The sequence below is a fragment of the Pristiophorus japonicus genome, unplaced genomic scaffold (assembly GCF_044704955.1).
Source record: "Pristiophorus japonicus isolate sPriJap1 unplaced genomic scaffold, sPriJap1.hap1 HAP1_SCAFFOLD_939, whole genome shotgun sequence".
Taxonomy (NCBI): domain Eukaryota; kingdom Metazoa; phylum Chordata; class Chondrichthyes; family Pristiophoridae; genus Pristiophorus; species Pristiophorus japonicus.
Window position 1 is genome coordinate 338 of NW_027254867.1, and position 22,547 is coordinate 22,884.

Sequence of the window (22,547 nt, forward strand, 5' to 3'; positions counted from 1 at the left end):
TCTCCCCCTACCTCCCCTCCACCTCCCACCCCTCCCCTTGGTACCCCTTTCCCCCCCCCTCGGCACACCGCGTCCCCGCCTCGGTACCCTTACCCACCCTCAGTACTCCTCCGCTCCCCCCCTTGATATCCCTCCCCCCCTCGGTACCACTCACCCCCCCCACCCCCCCAGGCACTTCCCTTCCCCCCCACCCTCAGTACCCCTACCCACCCTCGGTACCCCTCCTCCCCATGGTTCACTCCCCCTCGACACTCCCATTCCCACTCCCACTCCCCCCCCCCCACTCGGTCCACCACTTCAGTCCCCCTCCCCCTACCATCGATACCCCTCCCCCACTTGGTAACACCCCCCTCGGTACCCCTCCCCCCCGCCCTCCCCGTCGGTACCCCTCCCCCCCCACCTCGGTACCCCTCCCCCCTGCCCTCCCCCTCGGTACCCAGTTCCTGTTGCTGATTTGTGGTATTTTGTGGTTGTCAATCAGGGGCGGAGATTACCTTCATCACCAGGACATATGGCACCAACATCCTGAGGAAACCCACTGTCCGCTGGTTCAAAGGCAAATGGATGGACATCGCCAGTAAAACAGGGGCACACCTACAGCTGAAGGAGACGTATGATCGCAACACCAAGGTACCAAACTGCCCCCGGCAATGGCGAACAGTCTCCCCGCCCCCAATGGTAAACAGTCTCCCCTCCCCCTCCCCGCAATGGGAAACAGTCTCCCCTCCCCCTCCCCCCAATGGGAAACAGTCTCCCCCCACCTCCCCCCAATGAGAAACAGTCTCCCCTCCCCCTCCCCTCAATGGGAAACAGTCTCCCTTCCCCCTCCCCCCAATGGGGAACAGTCTCCCCCCCTCCCCCACAGTCTCCCCTCCCCCTCCCCCCAATGGGAAACAGTCTCCTCTCCCCCTCTCCCTCCCCCTCACTCCCAGGGGAACAGTCTCCCCCCCTCCCCCTCCCCCTCCCCCCCACAATGAGGAACAGTCTCCCCTCCCCACAATGGGGAAGAGTCTCCCCTCCTCTTCCCCCTCCCCCCCCAATGGGGAACAGTCTCCCCTCCCCCCAATGGGGAACAGTTTCCCCTCCCCCTTCCCCCAATGGGGAACAGTCTCCCCTCCCCCTCCCCCCAATGGGAAACAGTCTCCCCCTCCCCCAATGGGGAACAGTCTCCCCTCCCCCTCCCCCTCCCCACAATGGGGAACAGTCTCCCCTCCCCCTCCCCCTCCCCCCAATGGGAAACAGTCTCCCCCTCCCCCAATGGGGAACAGTCTCCCCTCCCCCCCAATGGGGAACAGTCTCCCCTCCCCCTCCCCCCCAATGTGGAACAGTCCCCCCCCCCAATGGGGAACAGTCTCCCCTCCCCCCCCAATGGGGAACAGTCTCTGCTCCCCCTTCCCCTCCCCCCAATGGGGAAAAGTCACCCCTCCCCCCAATGGGGAACAGTCTCCCCTCCCCCCCCAATGGGGAACAGTCTCCCCCTCCCCCCCAATGGGGAACAGTCTCCCCTCCCCCTCCCCCCACAATGGGGAACAGTCTCCCCCTCCCCCCCAATGGGGAACAGTCTACCCTCCCCCTCCCCCTCTCCCCCCCATGGGGAACAGTCTCTCCTCCTCCTCCCCCTCCCCCCCCAATGGGTAACAGTCTCCCCTCCCCCTCCCCCTCTCCCCCCCAATGGGGAACAGTCTCCCCTCCCCCTCCCCCTCTCCCCCCCCATGGGGAACAGTCTCTCCTCCCCCTCCCCCTCTCCCCCGCCATGGGGAACAGTCTCTCCTCTCCCTCCCCCTCCCCCCCTCAATGGGGAACAGTCTCCCCTCCCCCTCCCCCTCCCTCCCCAATGGAGAACAGTCTCCCCCTCCCCCTCCCCCCAATGGGAAACAGTCTCCTCTCCCCCTCTCCCTCCCCCTCACTCCCAGGGGAACAGGCTCCCCCCCCCTCCCCCTCCTCCTCCCCCCCACAATGAGGAACAGTCTCCCCTCCCCACAATGGGGAAGAGTCTCCCCTCCCTCTCCCCCTCCCCCTCCCCCTCCCCCTCCCCCCAATGGGAAACAGTCTCCCCCTCCATCAATGGGGAACAGTCTCCCCTCCCCCCCAATGGGGAACAGTCTCCCCTCCCCCTCCCCCCCAATGTGGAACAGTCTCCCCCCCCCAATGGGGAACAGTCTCCCCTCCCCCCCAATGGGGAACAGTCTCCCCTCCCCCTCCCCCCCCCAATGGGGAACAGTCTCCCCTCCCCCTCCCCCTCCCTCCCCAATGGGGAACAGTCTCCCCCTCCCCCTCCCCCCAATGGGGAACAGTCTCCCCTCCCCCTCCCCCCAATGGGAAAAAGTCTCCCCCCCACTCCCCCCCCCAATGGGGAACAGTCTCTCCTCCTCCTCCCACTCCCCCCTAAAGGGGAACAGTCTCCCCTCCCCCATAATGGGGAACAGTCTCCCCTCCCCCTCCCCCTCCCCCCCAATGGCGAACAGTCTCCCCTCCCCCTCCCCCCTCAATGGGGAATAGTCTCCCCTTCCCCCCACAATGGGGAACAGTCTCCCCTCCCCCCCACAATGGGGAACAGTCTCCCCTCCCCCTCCCCCCTCAATGGGGAACAGTCTCCCCTCCCCCTCCCCCCCAATGGGGAACAGTCTCCCCCTCCCCCCAATGGGGAACAGTCTCCCCCTACCCCCCAATGGGGAACAGTCTCCCCTCCCCCTCCCCCCCCCAATGGGGAACAGTCTCCCCCTCCCCCCCCAATGGGGAAACAGTCTACCCTCCCCCTCCCCCTCTCCCCCCCATGGGGAACAGTCTCTCCTCCTCCTCCCCCTCCCCCCCCAATGGGTAACAGTCTCCCCTCCCCCTCCCCCTCTCCCCCCCAATGGGGAACAGTCTCCCCTCCCCCTCCCCCTCTCCCCCCCCCATGGGGAACAGTCTCTCCGCCCCCTCCCCCTCTCCCCCGCCATGGGGAACAGTCTCTCCTCTCCCTCCCCCTCCCCCCCTCAATGGGGAACAGTCTCCCCTCCCCCTCCCCCTCCCCCCCAATGGGTAACAGTCTCCCCCTCCCCCTCCCCCTCCCCCTCCCCCCAATGGGGAACAGTCTCCCCTCCCCCTCCCCCTCCCCCCCCAATGGGAAACAGTCTCCCCCCCCCACTCACCCCCCAATGGGGAACAGTCTCTCCTTCTCCTCCCATGCCCCCCCAAAGGGGAACAGTCTCCCCTCCCCCCCAATGGGGAACAGTCTCCCCTTCCCCTCCCCCTCCCCCCCAATGGGGAACAGTCTCCCCTCCCCCCCAATGGGGAACAGTCTCCCCTCCCCCTCCCCCCCCAATGGGGAACAGTCTCCCCCTCCCCCCCAATGGGGAACAGTCTCCCCTCCCCCTCCCCCTCTCCCCCCCATGGGAAACAGTCTCTCCTCCCCCTCCCCCTCCCCCCCCAATGGGTAACAGTCTCCCCTCCCCCTCCCCCTCTCCCCCCCATGGGGAACAGTCTCTCCTCCTCCTCCCCCTCCCCCCAATGGGGAACAGTCTCCCCTCCCCCTCCCCCTCTCCCCCCCATGGGGAACAGTCTCTCCTCCCCCTCCCCCTCTCCCCCCCCATGGGGAACAGTCTCTCCTCTCCCTCCCCCCAATGGGGAACAGTCTCCCCTGCCCCTCCCCCTCCCCCCCAATGGGGAACAGTCTCCCCCTCCCCCCAATGGGGAACAGTCTCCCCCTCCCCCCAATGGGGAACAGTCTCCCCTTCCCCTCCCCCCAATGGGGAACAGTCTCCCCCCCCCAATGGGGAACAGTCTCCCCTCCCCCTCCCCCAATGGGGAACAGTCTCCCCCTCCCCCCCCAATGTGGAACAGTCTCCCCTCCCCTCCCCCTCCCCCCAATGGGGAACAGTCTCCCCTCCACCCCAATGGGGAACAGTCTCTCCTCCCCCTCCCCCCAATGGGGAACAGTCTCCCCCTCCCCCTCCCCCTTCCCCCCAATGGAGAATAGTCTCCCCTCCCCCTCCCCCAATGGGGAACAGTCTCCCCCTCCCCCTCCCCCTTCCCCCCAATGGGGAACAGTCTCCCCTCCCCCTCCCACCAATGGGGAACAGTCACCCCTCCCCCTCCCCCCAATGGGGGACAGTCTCCCCTCCCCCTCCCCCCCCAATGGGGAACAGTCTCCCCTCCCCCTTCCCCTTCCCCCCCAATGGGGAACAGTCTCCCCCTCCCCATCCCCCTTCCCCCCCAATGGGGAACAGTCTCCCCTCCCCCCCAATGGGGAACAGTCTCCCCCTCCCCCTTCCCCACCAATGGGTAACAGTCTCCCCTCCCCCTCCCACCCCAATGGGGAACAGTCTCCCCCTCCCCCTCCCCCCCAATGGGGAACAGTCTCCCCTCCCCCTCCCCCCCAATGGGGAACAGTCTCCCCCTCCCCCTCCCCCCCCCAATGGGGAACAGTCTCCCCTCCCCCTCCCCCCCCAATGGGGAACAGTCTCCCCTCCCCCCCCCAATCGGGAACAGTCTCCCATCCCTCTCCCCCCCATGGTGAACAGTCTCCCCTCCCCCCCCAATCGGGAACAGTCTCCCCTCCACCTCCCCCTCCACCCCCCCAATGGGAACAGTCTCCCCCCCCCAAATCGGGAACAGTCTCCCCTCCCCCTTCCCCCCATGGTGAACAGTCTCCCCTCCCCCCCCCTCAATCGGGAACAGTCTCCCCCTCCCCCCCATGGTGAACAGTCTCCCCCCCCCCCCCCAATCGGAAACAGTCTCCCCCTCCCCCTCCCCCCCATGGTGAACAGTCTCCCCTCCCCCCCCCAATGGTGAACAGTCTCCCCTCCCCCACAGCCCCCCAATGTTGAACAGTCACCCCCTCCCCCTCCCCCCCCAATGGGGAACAGTCTCCCCTCCCCTCCCCCTCCCCTCAGACCTGCAAAGCGGTGAAGCCGGTTAGGGAGCGAGGTTAGCATGTGGCTTTTGTTGAGCTGTGTTGAGTGGGTGAGCTGGAGACAGAAGCAATGGTCCTCGATAGGCAGCTTATCCCACCTCAGGAGCAGGCATACTTTGCAATGTTCAGGCCTACCTGGCTTGCTGTGTGTTTGGCAACTGCCCGAGAACGGCGACCAGTGAAGGCCTGCTAAACCTCATGCCCCAGGTCCGTCCCGGCGAAGAGGCTACGTCTCACTCCGTCCCTTCCCCCCCTGTGTCCACAGATTTACACCTTTGAGATGCACATTGTGCAGGCGAAGGTCACCGACGCAGGAGGCTATCGATGTGAGGTCAGCGATAAGGAGAAGTTTGACTGCTGCAACTTTGAGCTGATCGTTGAAGGTGAGTGCAAGCAAGCTCTTCCGATGGCCCTCTCCTCATAAACTGCCTCCCTACGGAGAGGAGGGGGCTTGGGAGCGTCTCCACCGGCCCAGGGTCTGAGCTCCATGACCACTCCATTACAGGCCAACGTCTGGGAATGGGACCATCGCCACAGCACCAACATCCCCGTTTGCACACAGTCTCGTTCAGGGGCAGTTCAACCAGACTGCTGTTTCTAAGTAAAATGCAAAATACTCCGGATGTTGGAAGTCTGAAATAAAAACAGAGCATGCTAGGAATAGAAAAACAGGATATTTTTGAAATGGTGAGAAACCTTTTAAATGTTGGTGTTCAGAGAGATTTCGGTGTCCTCGTACAGGAAACACGGAAAGTTAACACGCAGGTGCAGCATGCAATTAGGAGGGCAAATGGCATGTTGGCCTTTATGTCAAGGGGTTTGGAGTACAAGAATAAGGAAGTCTTATACAGGACTTTGGTGAGACCACACCTGGCGTACTGTGCACAATTTTGGTCTTACCTGGGGAAGGATATACTTGCTTTAGAGACGGCACGACAAAGGTTCACTAGATTGATCCTAGCTATGACAGGGTTGTCCTCTGAGGAGAGATTGCGTAGAATGGACCGATACTCTCTGGAGTTTAGAAGAATGAGAGGTGATCTCATTGAAACATATAAGATTCTGAGGGGGATTGACAGGGTAGATGCTGAGAGGATGTTTCCCCCTGGCTGGTGAGTCTAGAACTAGGGGGCACAGTCTCAGGATAAGGGGTTCGGCCATTTAAGACTGAGATGAGTAGGAATTTCTTCACTCAGAGGGTTGTGAATCTTTGGAGTTCTCTGCCCCAATTAGTCAATGAATATATTCAAGGCTGAGATAGATAGATTTTTGGACTAGTGGAATTAAGGAATATAGAGATCGGGCGGGAAAGTGGAGTTGAGGTCGAAGATCAGCCATGATCTTATTAAATGGTGGAGCAGGCTTGAGGGGCCATATGGCCTTCTCCTGTTCCTATTTCTTATGTTCTTATGAAATGCTCAGCATCTGGCAGCATCTGTGGAGAGAGAAACAGAGTTAACGTTTCAGGTCAATGACCTTTCATCAGAACTGGAAGACGTTCGAGATCTACCAGGTTTAAAGCAAGTGTAGAGGCAGGGAAAGGGTGAGAAAGGAAAGAACAAAAGGGGATGGTCAGTGATAGGTGGAATGTATTTGCTTCATGGGTTCTTGGCTTAAGAATTCATAGCAACACATTGCTATTAAGAACTAGTTTGTTTATTAACACAGGTTTAGCAATCACACCACACATTACCAGTTCATCCTCTAGGCTCACAGCTGCATACCTCATCGTGGATGACCTAGACCCAACTGGCTGGGGTTTTATTGAGTCTTGTGAACATCACGTGACTGGCTAAGCCACTCACAATGCAACAGCTCTACAACTATTTTAAAATGAAACAAATAAAGCTAAGTGCCCCCCTTGTTAAAGGGGCACAATGACGAGAACCCACAAATTACCAAATAAACATTATGGGGAACCTTGGCAAATCAAATTTAAAATTCTGTTCACTCCTAATGATGCTCTCCAGTCCCTCTGGTGCCACGAGTCTATTGGTGGACACCGCGGGCTCCATCTCCAGGGACACCCTGGCTCGGACGTAACCGCGGAAGAGAGGTAGGCTGTCGGGCTGAACGACCCCCTCGACCGCCCGTTGCCTGGACCGGTTACAACAGCTCTACAACTATTTTGGTGGAACAATAAACAATTAAAATTTGTTTGCTGTGGGTGATGATCCAGTCCCTCCGGTGTGTGATCATACTCATACATTATAATCGGGCAGAAGGCAGAGATTAAATGACAGAAGGGATGGTGTTGTGAGGCGAGAGAGGATGGTAATGGGACAAGTAAAGGAACAGAAGATGGATCTAGAGGAGCTGTAAATGGCAACAGCGGAATCATTACCACCGCCTGCTGTCCAACAAAATAGAAGCGATGGTTATGATCTGAAATTGTTGAACTCAATGTTGCGTCCAAAAGTTTGTAAAGTGCTATTCCTCAAGCTTACGTTGAACAGTGGAACAGTGTAGGAAACATCGGAGTGAGAGTGGAGCGGGGAATTACAGTGACAGGTGACCGGAAGCTTGGGGTCACACTTACAGATTGAACGGAGGTGTTCCGCAAAGCGGTCACCCAATCTGTGCTTGGTCTCCCCAATGTAGAGGAGACCACATCGTGAGCAGCGAATACAGTATACTACATTGAAAGAAGTACAAGTAAATCGCTGTGTCACCTGGAAGGGGTGTTTGGGGCCCTGGACAGTGGGAAGGGAGGAGGTAAAAGGGCAGGTGTTGCATCTCCTGTGCTTGCACGGGGAGGTGCCGTGGGAAGGGGAGGGGCTGCTGGGGGTGACTGTGGAATGGACCAGGGTGTCGCGGAGGGAACGGTCTATACGAACATAAGAACTAGGAGCAGGAGGATGTGAGAGATGTTGAGATAGGTAGGGATAATGTTGACAGAGACCTAGGAGTGATGGTAGACCCAACACCAAAGGTCTTGTTTTGTGAGGAGGCCCACTGAATGCTTCACCCACACAGAAGAGAGCGACACGCGGGAAGGGAGCATAAACGCTGTGTTTAGCCCTGGGAGTGCACCTGGATTGCTATCTCCCATTGGAACTGGGCAATTCTGAGGTTAACTTGTGCCGTGCCTTACAGGTAGTGCCGAGACTGCACTGAACTCGTCTAGTAAGGATCCTTAGTCTGCAGTCAGAAGAACTCAAATTGCGGCCTGGATTTGGAACCAATTCCAGGACAACGGGCCTGAAGAGAGAGTTCCTTCTTGGCACCTTGGGTGAAAAGACTGGGGATCACAACAACAACATACCTGCATTTATATAGCTCCTGTAAAGTAGCAAAACGGCCCAAGGTCCTTCACAGGAGCGTTATCAAACAAAACTTGGTGAGCCACATAAGGAGAAATTAGGACTGATGACCAAAAGCTTGGTCAAAGACATAGGTTTTAAGGAGTGTCTTAAAAGGAGGAAAGAGAGGTATAGGGAGGGAATTCCAGAGACAGCTGAAGGCATGGCTGCCAATGGTGGAGAATTTTACAATCGAGGCGCTGGTGGACTGAGAGCCAGAGTATATCAGCGAGCACAGGCGTGATGGGTGGACAGCACGGTGTGCTGAGTACTTCTTGTGGCAGGGTTGTAAACGTGTTCTGTACACACTATAGCAGTGAAACTAACTCTGGCCTGTTGCAATCCTAGAAGCCCCGATGCAAGAGGAAGTGGACATCTTCTCTCAATTCAGACGCACGTAAGTGTTTCTCTGTTCACGCGAAGTGCATTTTAACATATCACTGGTGCCTGGCTCTGAGTTACCGAAGCCCAAGACAATACATTATCCCCGGACCACCACAAACCAGGGCCATTCAAGGCACGGCCTCAGGGCAAATCCCTCCTCATAACGGCCATTGGTCTCTGCCTCGCTCGTGAGCTATGACCACTGGCGGGCCCAACCCTCAGTTGAGCAAGCCAGTCGGTGCCTGGACATTTGCGGCCTGGACGTGCTGGTCTGCCCGAGTTCCCATAGGGTGCCCACCCACAGGCACTGCTGTACCTTCAGGCTCAGCAGGCAGGCACGTGCCAGTTAGTCCCAGACCATCCTGAGCAATCTGTGGCTGTCACAGGCCTGGTTGCCTGGGGATTGGTGCCATCCCAGCTACGTTGCTAGGTTACTTGTGGGTTGTGTCCCATTTGGACTACGTCTGAACGGATCAAACTTGGCAGCCTATTGGTTCAAGGCAGCAGCTTATTGTTCCACGGCGGCAGCCTATTGGTCCACGGCAGCAGCCTATTGGTCCACGGCCGCACCTATTGGTCCAACATGGCAGCCTATTGGTTCACGGCGGCAGCCTATTGGTGCAAGGCGGCAGCCTATTGGTCCAACATGGCAGCCTATTGGACCAAGGAGGCAGCCTATTGGTTCATGGCGGCAGCCTATTGGTCCAATATGACATTTTCCGGAGCCATGCCCTCCCTCTGTTCACTGCATTGTGTTGGTTATTAACCCTTTGGTGGTTGGAGTTGAGTTGAGTGGGTTTAATGGGTGTTTAATGATAAGCTATGCCGGGGATGGGGTGAGTGTGGGTAAAGTGTGGGATTGGTGCTGGTACCGGCCCCATCTGTGCAACCACTGGACGGAACAGTGTTAACATGTTCTTCACACACCGTGTAGGAGCCTGGCAGCGGTGGGAGCCCGGCGAAGGATGGGGACCAGTGGCAGGTAGTGATGTTTGCAGCAAGTCTCGGCATCCCAGCTCCTACAGTGGCTCTGGCCACAACTTTCCAGGCACCCTCACACCAGCAACTTGATTGGCCACTGACAAACACAGCAAAGGCACAAATAGCGCGGCTTCACCCCCGCTCCCCACCAGGGCCGTGGCCCCTTTAAGGAGCCGGGATGGCGATCTGCTCAAACGGCAATCCCAGAATCTCTCCCGGCATTCGAAGCGCTGCGGGGTTCTGGAGTGTGAGAGGACCACCGAGTCACGGCACTAACCCACTGGACTAACACTCACCATCTGCCTGTCAACCCCCCTCACACCCCTCCCACTGTCCCCTCTCCCCCCCCTCTCCCTCTCCCCCTCACCCCTGTTCCCCCCTACCCCTCTCCCCCTCACCCGTGTTCCCCCACCCTTTCCCCTCTCCCCCCTCCCCCTTGTCACGGACTCTCTAATGTATTCTAACACACCATCAGCTATCACTGGTTTGAACCCATGTTCCCCTCATCAGCAAATAAATGCACGAGTCTCCCTCCCCCATTGCATCTCATTGGTCTTCACAATAGAGAAACCTTACAACGCAGCCTGTCAGTGGCTCCACGCAGGAATGATGAAACAGTGTGGTTGTTGTAATGTCTGTAAGCTTGTAATGTTTGTAGCGCCACACTGTGGATGTGGACGTATTGTGTACTGCAAGTGCAGGGTTAATAATAAACAGAACCAGGCTGTTCCGGAGGCTTCCGACAGAGCTGCCTGCCATGTTAGGAGCTGTGTGTACTGTGCTCTGTGAAGATATCACATTTGGCGATGAGATGCGACTTTTCGGATGATTTAAAGCTTCAATTTTGTTGGTGAAGGATTCAGCCAGCCGACAGAGACAATTTGGAAGTTTCTGTCTTTGGAAAAAGCTACAAAATCTGAAGTAAAATACAGCATACGGTGTGAACAGCTAGAGATTAAAATGGCAGGTGTAATCGGACATTTGGGTGAATATAGACACGACCAGGAACATTTTAAAGTGTATGTGGATCGGCTAGAAATGTATTTCACTGCAAATAACTTAATCGAAGTTCCAGACAATGCAGTCCAGAACCGGGCTGTGTTGGAACATAAGAAAGCGATCTTCTTATCGGAGGCAGGTCCGGCATTGTATGAAACATTGGTAAATCTGCTTGTGCTTGACGAGCCAAAGGACACAACGCTTAAAGAGATTTTAATGAAACTGGAGCAGCACTATAACCCCAAACCGTTAGAAATTGCTGAAAGCTATCGTTTCAGGATTCGAAATCAAAAGACTGATGAAGTATCAGTGATTACATCATAGCCTTAAAAAAGCTATCGATGCACTGTAATTTCGGAAACTTTCAAAACCCAGCATTACGAGATACGTTTGTTTGTGGGGTGAAAAATGATGCGATCAGAAGGAAGTTATTGACGACGGATGACTTGACTTTTGAGATTGCTTGTCAGACAGTGAGGTCGATGGGCATAGCCGAACAATATTCCCGAGAATTAAATAATAATTACGGTCGTCAGTCAACCGAGGTAAATCACCTGCAGGTTCAAAGTAAAAGACGGTGGGGGCCCAAAGTCTCAGAAACTGGAAATTCTAACAGAGCGTCGAAGTCGTGCTATAGATGCCTGGGACAACACATTGCTCAAAGTTGTCCATACGTGAAGGCAGAGTGTTTCTTCTGCAGAAAGACTGGGCATCTTGCGAAGGCATGCTGACTGAAGGGTAAACCAGCTTCCAAAGCTATGAGTCCAGCGTTCAAAGCTATGAGTAGAAATCCCCAGAGACTACAAAGCATGGAAGAACAACAACAGTATGTGGAGATAGAAACATAGAAACATAGAAAATAGGTGCAGGAGTAGGCCATTCGGCCCTTCTAGCCTGCACCGCCATTCAATGTGTTCATGGCTGATCATGCAACTTCAGTACCCCATTCCTGCTTTCTCACCATACCCTTGATTCCGCTAGTAGTAAGGACTTCATCTAACTCCTTTTTGAATATATTTAGTGAATTGGCCTCAACAACTTTCTGTGGTAGAGAATTCCACAGGTTCACCACTCTCTGGGTGAAGAAATTTCCTCCTCATCTCGGTCCTAAATGGCTTCCCCCTTATCCTTAGACTGTGTCCCCTGGTTCTGGACTTCCCCAACATTGGGAACATTCTTCCTGCATCTAACCTGTCTAACCCCGTCAGAATTTTAAACGTTTCTATGAGGTCCCCTCTCATTCTTCTGAACTCCAGTGAATACAAGCCCAGTTGATCCAGTCTTTCTTGATAGGTCAGTCCCGCCATCCCGGGAATCAGTCTGGTGAACCTTCGCTGCACTCCCTCAATAGCAAGAATGTCCTTCCTCAGGTTAGGAGACCAAAACTGTACACAATACTCCAGGTGTGGCCTCACCAAGGCCCTGTACAATTGTAGCAACACCTCCCTGCCCCTGTACTCAAATCCCCTCGCTATGAAGGCCAACATGCCATTTGCTTTCTTAACCGCCTGCTGTACCTGCATGCCAACCTTCAATGACTGATGTACCATGACACCCAGGTCTCTTTGCACCTCCCCTTTTCCTAATCTGTCACCATTCAGATAATAGTCTGTCTCTCTGTTTTTACCACCAAAGTGGATAACCTCACATTTATCCACATTATACTTCATCTGCCCACTCACCTAACCTATCCAAGTCGCTCTGCAGCCTCATAGCATCCTCCTCGCAGCTCACACTGCCACCCAACTTAGTGTCATCCGCAAATTTGGAGATACTACATTTAATCCCCTCATCTAAATCATTAATGTACAGTGTAAACAGCTGGGGCCCCAGCACAGAACCTTGCGGTACCCCACTAGTCACTGCCTGCCATTCTGAAAAGTCCCCATTTACTCCTACTCTTTGCTTCCTGTCTGACAACCAGTTCTCAATCCATGTCAGCACACTACCCCCAATCCCATGTGCTTTAACTTTGCACATTAATCTCTTGTGTGGGACCTTGTCGAAAGCCTTCTGAAAGTCCAAATATACCATATCAACTGGTTCTCCCTTGTCCACTCTACTGGAAACATCCTCAAAAAATTCCAGAAGATTTGTCAAGCATGATTTCCCTTTCACAAATCCATGCTGACTTGGACCTATCATATTACCTCTTTCCAAATGCACTGCTATGACATCCTTAATAATTGATTCCGATGTGTCCCTGTTTTCTCTCTCCCTCCCTTTTTAAAAAGTGGGGTTACATTGGCTACCCTCCACTCCATAGGAACTGATCCAGAGTCAATGGAATGTTGGAAAATGACTGTCAATGCATCCACTATTTCCAAGGCCACCTCCTTAAGTACTCTGGGATGCAGTCCATCAGGCACTGGGGATTTATCGGCCTTCAATGCCATCAATTTCCCCAACACAATTTCCCGACTAATAAGGATTTCCCTCAGTTCCTCCTCCTTACGAGACCCTCCGAACCCTTTTATATCCGGAAGGTTGTTTGTGTCCTCCTCAGTGAATACCGAACCAAAGTACTTGTTCAATTGGTCCGCCATTTCTTTGTTCCCCGTTATGGCTTCCCCTGATTCTGACTGCAGGGGACCTACGTTTGTCTTTACTAACCTTTTTTTCTTTACATATCTATAGAAACTTTTGCAATCCTTCTTAATGTTCCCTGCAAGCTTCTTCTCGTACTCCATTTTCCCTGCCCTAATCAAACCCTTTGTCCTCCTCTGCTGAGTTCTAAATTTCTCCCAGTCCCCGGGTTCGCTGCTATTTCTGGCCAATTTGTATGCCACTTCCTTGGCTTTAATGCTATCCCTGATTTCGCTTGATAGCCACGGTTGAGCCACCTTCCCTTTTTTATTTTTATGCCAGACAGGAATGTACAACTGTTGTAGTTCATCCATGCGGTCTCTAAATGTCTGCCATTGCCCATCCACAGTCAACCCCTTTAGTATCATTCGCCAATCTATCCTAGCCAATTCACTCCTCATACCTTCAAAGTTACCCTTCTTTAAGTTCTGGACCATGGTCTCTGAATTAACTGTTTCATTCTCCATCCGAATGCAGAATTCCACCATATTATGGTCACTCTTCCCCAAGGGGCCTCGCACAACGAGATTGCTAATTAATCCTCTCTCATTACACAACACCCAGTCTAAGATGGCCTCCCCCCTAGTTGGTTCCTCGACATATTGGTCTAAAAAACCATCCCTTATGCACTCCAGGAAATCCTCCTCCACCGTATTGCTTCCAGTTTGGTTAACCCAATCTATGTGCATATTAAAGTCATCCATTATAACTGCTGCACCTTTATTGCACGCACCCCTAATTTCATGTTTGATGCCCTTCACAACATCACTACTACTGTTTGGAGGTCTGTACACAACTCCCACTAACGTTTTTTGCCCTTTGGTATTCTGCAGCTCTACCCATATAGATTCCACATCATCCAAGCTAATGTCCTTCCGAACTATTGCCTTAATTTGCTCCTTAACCAGCAATGCTACCCCACCTCCTTTTCCTATTATTCTATCTTTCCTGAATGTTGAATACCCCTGGATGTTGAGTTCCCAGCTCTGATCATCCTGGAGCCACGTCTCCGTAATCCCAATCACATCATATTTGTTAACATCTATTTGCACAGTTAATTCATCCACCTTATTGCGGATACTCCTTGCATTAAGACACAAAGCCTTCAGGCTTGTTTTTTTAACACCCTTTGTCCTTTTAGAATTTTGCTGCACAGTGGCCCTTTTTGTTCTTTGCCTTGGGTTTCTCTGCCCTCCACTTTTCCTCATCTCCTTTCTGTCTTTTGCTTTTGCCTCCTTTTTGTTTCCCTCTGTCTCCCTGCATTGGTTCCCATCCCCCTGCCATATTAGTTTAAATCCCAACAGCACTAGCAAACACTCCCCCTAGGACATTGGTTCCGGTCCTGCCCTGGTGCAGACTGTCCGGTTTGTACTGGTCCCACCTCCCCCAGAACCGGTTCCAATGCCCCAGGAATTTGAATCCCTTCCTGCTGCACCACTGCTCAAGCCACGTATTCATCTGCGCTATCCTGCGATTCCTACTCTGACTATCACGTGGCACTGGTAGCAATCCCGAGATTACTACTTTTGAGGTCCTACTTTTTAATTTAGCTCCTAGCTCCTTAAATTCGTTTCGTAGGACCTCATCCCTTTTTGTACCTATGTCGTTGGTACCAATGTTAGAGTTACACGTCATCAGGAGCAAGAGGTTAACGGGCAGCGATTTGGAAAGTATCAAAATCCAAATAGCTGTTGCGGGATTCAAGATACCAATAGAAATCAACAAGGGTGCATTCGTGAGTGTAGTACCAGAGTCACTATACCGCGACAAATTGCGTGATTTCCAACTGGAGAAATCCAAGATAGGGCTGTGAGGCTACTCGGGAGAGAAAATTCCTGTGGTAGGTCGTATCACCGTACCAGTGAAATATAAAGATCAATTTCAGAACTTGCCTCTAATAGTAGTGAAAGAAGACAAGCCTGCCTTACTGGGAAGAAATTGGTTAAGCTCACTGAAGCTGGATTGGAGTAAGATTTTCTGTGTGGAAGCGAGATTTTCATCTGTGGATGAGATTATCAAGTAGTATCTGAAGGTGTTCTGTGAAACGGGCAGTCCGATCCAAGGCTTCAAGGCGAGTGTCAGGGTACAGAAGGACGCTAGATCGGTTTACTACAAGCCGCGTTCTGTACCAAATGCACTCAAGTAGAAAGTTGAGCAAGAACTCAAAAGACTAGAGACTGAGAACATTATTTGTAAGATAGATCAATGTAATTGAGCTACACCCATTGTTGTTGTACCTAAGTCTGATGGTAAGGCAAGGTTGTGTGGTGATTATAAAGTAACCGTAAACTAGGTTCTAGAGGGTAATATCCCCAATACATAGCTGAATATAGAAGATTTATTCACAACACTGACAGGTGGTCAGATCTTCTCAAAGTTGGATTTTACGAATGCCTACTTACAGCTTGAACTAGATGAGGAGTCCAAGTCATGTTTGACTATAAATACTCATCTAGGTCTATATCAATTTAATAGGCTACATTTAGAGTGTCTTCCGCCCCTGCCATATTCCAAAGGGTGATGAACCAGATTTTGCAAAGTATTGAAGGGGTCGTATGTTATTTGGATGACATACTAATTTCAGCACCAAATAGGCAAATTCATAATAACATAATGAATGAAGTCCTCAAATGGCTAAAGAAGCACCGAGTACGAGTGTCTGCTCGTAAATGTGAGTTATTTAAAACCTCAGTGGAGTACTTAGGGTACAGAGTAGACAAAGATGGTTTACATCTGACCAAGGAAAAACTGGATGCAATCATAAATGCAGTCACTCCCAGGAATGTCACTGAACTTCATTCATTCTTGGGTCTTTTGAACTATTATGGGAAGTTCCTACCAAATTTGGCTACAGTATTACATCCACTGAATGAACTTTTGAAAAAACAGGTCCATTGGAAGTGATCAGAAGAATGCGATACAGTATTCAAGGAGTGTAAAAGCAAATTGGTAGAGAGCACCATGTTAGTTCACTATGACATATCTAAGGAGATTAAGCTAGCATGTGATGCCTCTCAGTATGGAGTTGGGGCAGTGATCTCTCATCTATCACGTAGTGGGGAGGAGAGACCAATTGCTTTTGCTTCACGCACTCTCAGTGCCAGTGAGAGTAATTATGCGCAAATCGTAAGGAAAGCTTTGGCATTAATTTTTGGGGTCAAGAAGTTTCACAAATACTTGTATGGTTGGAAGTTTACCATCGTTATGGACCATAAGCCCCGAACAGCAATCCTCCATGTAAAGTCTCCAGTTCCAACATTAGCTACAGCCCGAATGCAGAGATGGGCTTTGATTTTGTCAGCATATACATATGATATTGAATATAGACAATCAGCTGATCACAGTAATGCTGATGCTATGTCTAGATTGCCTTCCCCATCACAAGTTACACCTGATAGTGTTTTATTTTTCATACATTGATGAACTGCTAGTCACAGCTGAAGGGATTGGTTGAGCAACCAAATGTGACCCAGTGATGTCAAAGCTGTAAGATGTTTGTTGTAATAACTTCTTCATTAAGGAGGGAGAGGTGCAATGTCTGTAAGCTTGTAATGTTTGTAGCTCCATACTGTCGATGTGGACGTATTGTGTACTGCAATTGCAGAGTTAATAATGAACAGACCAGGCTGTTCCGGAGGCTTCCGACAGAGCTGCCTGCCATGTTAGGAGCTGTGTGTGCTGTGCTCTGTGAAGATATCACATTTGTGTGCTGAGTGTGTGAGGACATGTCATGGTCTACAACACCAGCAAGGGTGGATTTGACATACAAGAAAGAACTTGCATTTGACAAGGTGCCACATAAAAGGTTACTGCATAGGATAAAAGTTTATGGGGTTGGGGGTAATATATTAGCATGGATAAAGGATTTGCTAACTAACAGAAAACAGAGAGTAGGGATAAATGGTTCATTCTCGGGTTAGCAACCAGTAACTAGTGGGGTGCTGCAGGGATCAGTGCTGGGAACCCAACTATTTACAATCTATATTAACGACTTGAAAGAAGGGACCGAGCGTAATGTAGCCAAGCTTGCTGACAATACAAAGATGGGAGGAAAAGCAATGTGTGAGGAGGACACAAAAAATCTACAAAAGGACATAGACAGGCGAAGTGAGTGGGAAAAAATTTGGCAGATGGAGTATAATGTTGGAAAGTGTGAGGTTATGCACTTCGGCAGAAAAAAATCAAAGAGCAAGTTATTATTTAAATGGAGAAAGATTGCAAAGTGCTGCAGTACAGCGGGACCTGGGGGTACTTGCGCATGAACACAAAAGGATAGTATGCAGGTACAGCAAGTGATCAGGAAGGTAAATTATTGCAAAGGGGATGGAGTATAAAAGCAGGGAAGTCTTGCTACAGTTGTATAAGGTATTGATGAGGCCACACCTGGAATACTGCGTGCAGTTTTGGTTTGCATATTTACAAAAGGATATACTTGCTTTTGAGGCAGTTCAGAGAAGGTTCACTCGGTTGATTCCGGGGATGATGGGGATGACTTATGAGGAAAGGTTGAGTAGGTTGGGCCTCTACTCATTGGAATTCAGAAGAATGAGGTGTGATCTTATTGAAACATATAAGATTATGAGGGGGCTTGACAAGGTGGATGCAGAGAGGATGTTTCCACTGACAGAGGAGACTAGAACTAGGGGGCATGATCTTAGAATAAGGGGCCGCCCATTTAAAACAGAGATGAGGAGAAATTTCTTCTCTCAGAGGGTTGTAAATCTGTGGAATTCACTGCCTCAGAGAGCTGTGGAAGCTGGGACATTGAATAAATTTAAGACAGAAATAGACAGTTTCTTAAATGATAAGGGAATAAAGGGTTATGGGGAGGGACAGGGAAGTGGAGCTGAGTCCATGATCGGATCAGCCATGATCGTATTCAATTGCGGAGCAGGCTTGAGGAGCCGTATGGCCTACTCCTGCTCCTATTTCTTATGTTATGTTTTTATGTAAAGCACCTTTCACAGCCTCAAGACATCAAAAGGGCTTCACAGCCAATGCAGCACTGTTCGAACTGTAGTTACTGTTGGTTTGTACGCAACTCTATGTTGACCCATAACTGCCCTGTGAAGTATTCTCGCCAGCCTTTAGTTATATTAAAACCACGATTGGTCGTTCATCATGTGGGACCACCACCTTCTAAGGGCAATGGGCAACAAATGCCGGCCTTGCCAGAGACGCCCACATTCCCAGAATGAAATGAAAAAGCCAGACAAACTAGCAGCAACAGTGTAGAGGGAGCGAGTACAACAAGCAGAAAACAATGACATTCACTGTAAGTTAGCACCAATCAGCCCAGGCTTTGCTGGGGTTTAATTGCAGGGAGACGCAAGATTAACACCTCAGCACCATCCACCAATCCATGGTCTCACTCCCAGACCCGAGGGGAAAGATTCAATTTCACACAGCTCCAGCCAACACAGGCAACCTGCAGAGTCCGGGATTAGGGATAAAGCAACTGCACATTTAGTCTATCAAACCCATGCTGCACCTGCCCTGGGAGTGTTTGATGGGGCAGTGTAGAGGGAGCTTTACTCTGTATCTAACCCATGCTGTACCTGCCCTGGGAGTGTTTGATAGGGCAGTATAGAGGGAGCTTTACTCTATATCCAACCCCGTGCTGTAACTGCCCTGCGAGTGTTTGATGGGAGAGTGTAGAGGGAGCTTTACTCTGTATCCAACCCCATGCTGTACCTGCCCTGGGAGTGTTTGGTGGGACAGTGTAGAGGGAGCTTTACTCTGTATCCAACCCCGTGCTGTAACTGCCCTGCGAGTGTTTGATGGGACAGTGTAGAGGGAGCTTTACTCTGTATCCAACCCCATGCTGTACCTGCCCTGGGAGTGTTTGATGGGAGAGTGTAGAGGGAGCTTTACTCTGTATCTAACCCCATGCTGTACTTGCCCTGGGAGTGTTTGATGGGACAGCGTAGAGGGAGCTTTACTCTGTATCTAACTCCCTGTACATGCCCTGGGAGAGTTTGATGGGACAGTGTAGAGGGAGCTTTACTCTGTATGTAACCCATGCTGTACCTGCCCTGGGAGTGTTTGATGGGTCAGTGTAGAGGGAGCTATATTCTGTATCGAACCCCATACCTTACAAAGGCCTTTGACACTTTCAACCGTGTCCTCCTCCATTTCGGATGCCCCCAAAAGTACATCACCATCCTCTGCCTGCTCCACGCCGAATTGCAAGCCGTGATCCTTAACAACGGATCCACCACAGACCCAATCCACGTCCGGACCGGGGTCAAACAGGGCTGTGTCATTGCCCCAACCCTCTTCTCAATCTTCCTCACTGCCATGCTCCACCTCACAGTCAACAAGCCAACAAGCTCCCCGCTGGAGTGGAACTAAACTAGAGAACCAGTGGGAACCTGTTCAACATTCATCGTCTCCAGGCCAGGTCCAAGACCGCCCCAACCTGTCGTTGAGATACAGTACATGGACTCCTGTGTCTGTCCACATACAGAGGCTGAACTCCAGGACATAGTCGATGTATTTACTGAGGCGTACGAAAGCATGGGCCTTACGCTAAACATCCGAAAGACAAAGGTCCTCCACCAGCCTGTTCTCGCCGCACAGCACTGCCCCCCAGTCATCAAGATCCACGGCGCGGGCCTGGACAATGTGGACCATTTTCCACACCTCGGGAGCCTCTTATCAACAAGAGCAGCCATTGACGACGAGATTCAAACCACTTCCATTGCAGCCTTCAGCCACCTGAGGAAAAGAGTGTTTGAAGACCAGGCCCTCAAATCTACCACCAAGTTCATGGTCTACAGGGCGGTAGTAATAGCCGCCCTTCTGTATGGCTCAGAGACATGTACCATGTACAGTAGACACCTCATGTTGCTGGAGAAATACCACCAACGATGTCTCCGCAAGATCCTGAAAATCCCCTGGGAGGACATCCGCACCAACATAAGCGTCCTCGTCCAGACCAACATCCACGCATTGAAACACTGACCACACTTGATAAGCTTCGCTGGGCAGGCTACATTGTTCACATGCCAGACACGAGACTCCCAAAGCAAGTGTTCTACTCGGAGCTCCTTCACGGCAAACAAGCCAAAGGTGGGAAGAGGAAACGTGTCAAGGACACCCTCAAAGCCTCCCTGATAAAGTGCAATATTCCCACTGACGTCTGGGAGTCCCTAGTCAAAGACTGCACGAAGTGGAGGAAGTGTATTTCGAAGGGCGCTGAGCACCTCGAGTCTCATTGCCGAGAGCATGCAGAAATCAAGCGCAGGCAGCGGAAAGAGCAAGCTGCAAACCAGTTCCACCCACCCTTTCCCTCAATGACTATATGTCCCTGTGACAGGGACTGTGGTTCTCGTATTGGACTGTTCAGCCACATAAGGACTCATTTTTATAAAGGAAGCAATTACCGAGGGACTGCCGATGATGATGATGATGATGATGATTTACGCAGTGTATTACTGAGGATTATTTACACAGTGCGTTACTGAGGATTAGTTAAAGTGTGTTACTGAGGATTATTTACACAGTGCGTTACTGAGGATTATTTACACAGTGCGTTACTGAGGATTATTTACACAGTGTGTTACTGACGATTATTTACACAGTGCGTTACGGAGGATAATTTACATTGTGTGTTACTGAGGATTATTTACACAGTGCATTCGAAACATTGTGTGTTACTGAGGATTATTTACATTGTGTGTTACTGAGGGTTATTTACAAAGTGTGTTGCTGACGATTATTTACACAGTGTGTTACTGAGGATTATTTACACAGTGCGTTACAGAGAATTATTTACACAGTGTGTTACTGAGGATTATTTACACAGTGCGTTACTGAGGATTATTTACACAGTGTGTTACTGAGGATGATTTACATTGTGTGTTACTGAGGATTATTTACACAGTGCATTCGAAACATTGTGTGTTACTGAGGATTATTTACATTGTGTGTTACTGAGGGTTATTTACAAAGTGTGTTGCTGACGATTATTTACACAGTGTGTTACTGAGGATTATTTACACAGTGCGTTACAGAGAATTATTTACACAGTGTGTTACTGAGGATTATTTACACAGTGCGTTACTGAGGATTATTTACACAGTGTGTTACTGAGGATGATTTACATTGTGTGTTACTGAGGATTATTTACACAGTGTGTTACTGAGGATTATTTGCATTTTGTGTTACTGAGGATTATTTACACAATGCTTTCCTGAGAATTATTTACACAGTGTGTTGCTGACAATTATTTACACAGTGCGATACTGAGAATTATTTACACAGTGTGTTACTGAGGATTATTTACACAGTGCGTGACTGAGGATTATTTACGCAGTGTGTTACTGAGGATTATTTACATTGTGTGTTGCTGAGGATTATTTGCATTTTGTTTTACTGAGGATTATTTACATTGTGTGTTACTGAGGAATATTTTCACTGTATGTTACTGAGGATTAATTACATTGTGTGTTCCTGAGGTTTATTTACATTTTGTGTTGCTGAGGATTATTTACACAGTGTGTTACTGAGGATTATTTACATTGTGTTTTACTGAGGATTATTTACACAGTGTGTTTCTGAGGATTATTTACACAATGTGTTATTGAGGATTATTTACATTGTGTTTTACTGCGGATTATTTACACAGTGTGTTACTGAGGATTTTTTACATTGTGTGTTACTGACGATTATTAACACACTGTGTTACTGAGGATTATTTGCACAGTGTGTTACTGAGGATTATTTACACAGTGCATTACTGAGGATTATTTGCACACTCTGTTACTGAGGATTATTTACACACTGCATTATAAACATTGTGTGTTACTGAGGATTATTTACACAGTGTGTTTCTGAGGATTATTTACACAATGTGTTACTGAGGATTATTTACATTGTGTGTTACTGAGGATTATTTACACAGTGTGTTACTGAGGATTATTTACATTGTGTGTTACTGAGGATTATTTACACAGTGTGTTGCTGACGATTATTTACACAGTGTGTTACTGAGGATTATTTACACAGTGCGTTTCTGAGGATTATTTACACAGTGTGTTAATGAGGATTATTTACATTGTGTGTTACTGAGGATTATTTACACAATGCTTTCCTGAGGATTATTTACACAGTGTGTTGCTGACGATTATTTACACAGTGTGTTACTGAGGATTATTTACACATTGTGTTGCTGACGATTATTTACACAGTGTGTTACTGAGGATTATTTACACACTGTGTTACTGAGGATTATTTACATTGTGTGTTACTGAGGATTCATTATACAGTGTGTTTATGAGGATTATTTACACAGTGCGTTACTGAGGATTATTTACACAGTGTGTTGCTGAGGATTATTTACACCCTGTGTTACTGAGGTTTATTTACACAGTGTGTTAATGAGGATTATTTACACA

The 22,547-nt window shown here is 50.4% G+C and overlaps 1 protein-coding gene across 1 annotated transcript in view; it reads left to right on the top strand.

Moving 5' to 3' along the window:
* Nucleotides 1-481: 481 nt before the first annotated feature.
* LOC139257942 (myosin-binding protein C, cardiac-type-like) overlaps nucleotides 482-22,547 on the top strand; it is a gene marked incomplete at both ends in the record, with an annotated part of 152,002 nt that continues 129,936 nt past the window's right edge. The window contains 4 exons of the mRNA XM_070874687.1: nucleotides 482-630; nucleotides 5,160-5,277; nucleotides 8,545-8,593; nucleotides 9,515-9,562. Of these exons, the coding sequence (XP_070730788.1) occupies nucleotides 482-630; nucleotides 5,160-5,277; nucleotides 8,545-8,593; nucleotides 9,515-9,562 (364 nt within the window). The remainder of the gene's footprint in view (nucleotides 631-5,159; nucleotides 5,278-8,544; nucleotides 8,594-9,514; nucleotides 9,563-22,547) is intronic.